Here is an 861-nt window from a genome sequence, read left to right on the forward strand (position 1 = left end):
TTTTTTTTTTTTTTTTGTAGTTTGAGATTAACCATGCTGACAACGAATATCTACTGTCTATTGACGGTTACTACAACGAGACTTCCGGTGTGATTCAAGCACTTCAGTTCAAAACCAACATGAAGACTTCCGAAATGATGGGAGGCAAGGACGACGACGATGATGATGATGGCGAAACGGGTACAAAGTTTTCACTTGGATGCAACGGTCATAAGATCATTGGATTTCATGGATATGCCGAGAAGACGCTATATTCCCTTGGAGCATATTTCACATCACTTCCTATAACTAAATTGGAATACAAAGATAGTGCTAAAAGAGAACTTTACGATAATGGTAATTCAGGCTACCTTTGGGATGATGGTACTTTCCAAGGAGTAAGAAAGGTGTACGTTTATTATGATGGTCTTTATATAAGGTGTGTGAGGTTCGAGTACGATAACGGTGGCAAAGTGGAATCTCGTGAGCACGGGGTAAAAGATATAGCTGACGTACAAGAAAGAGAGGTTACAATTCCTACAACTTAATTATTCGTCAAGCATATATATCTTCTATGTGTGTTCTTGAATTGTGGCTTATATATGAAGCCTTTTTCATTGCAGTTTGTCCTGGACTATCCAAATGAATTTCTCATGTCCGTGAAGGGAACTAGCACACGAGTTAATATTGAAGGTGATCGTACGGTGATTACATCGTTGAGTTTCAAAACATCTAAAGGGAGGACCTCTCCAACATTTGGAAATGAGTTTTGCAGGAGTCCTGTTGAATTCGAGCTTGAAAAGAAAGGGTATGCTATTGTTGGGTTCCATGGACGGTCTGATTATTATGTTCTTCATGCTCTTGGAGCATATTTTTTCCCGA

General features: G+C 39.1%; 1 protein-coding gene across 1 annotated transcript in view; it reads left to right on the plus strand.

Moving 5' to 3' along the window:
- The window catches only part of LOC104791108 (jacalin-related lectin 13-like), a 16197-nt gene that overhangs the window by 2838 nt on the left and 12498 nt on the right, over positions 1–861 (plus strand). Inside the window, exon 3 of the mRNA XM_010516918.2 lies at positions 21–215. Coding sequence (XP_010515220.1) covers positions 21–215 — 195 coding nt within the window. The remainder of the gene's footprint in view (positions 1–20; positions 216–861) is intronic.

The sequence above is a fragment of the Camelina sativa genome, chromosome 1 (assembly GCF_000633955.1).
Source record: "Camelina sativa cultivar DH55 chromosome 1, Cs, whole genome shotgun sequence".
Taxonomy (NCBI): domain Eukaryota; kingdom Viridiplantae; phylum Streptophyta; class Magnoliopsida; order Brassicales; family Brassicaceae; genus Camelina; species Camelina sativa.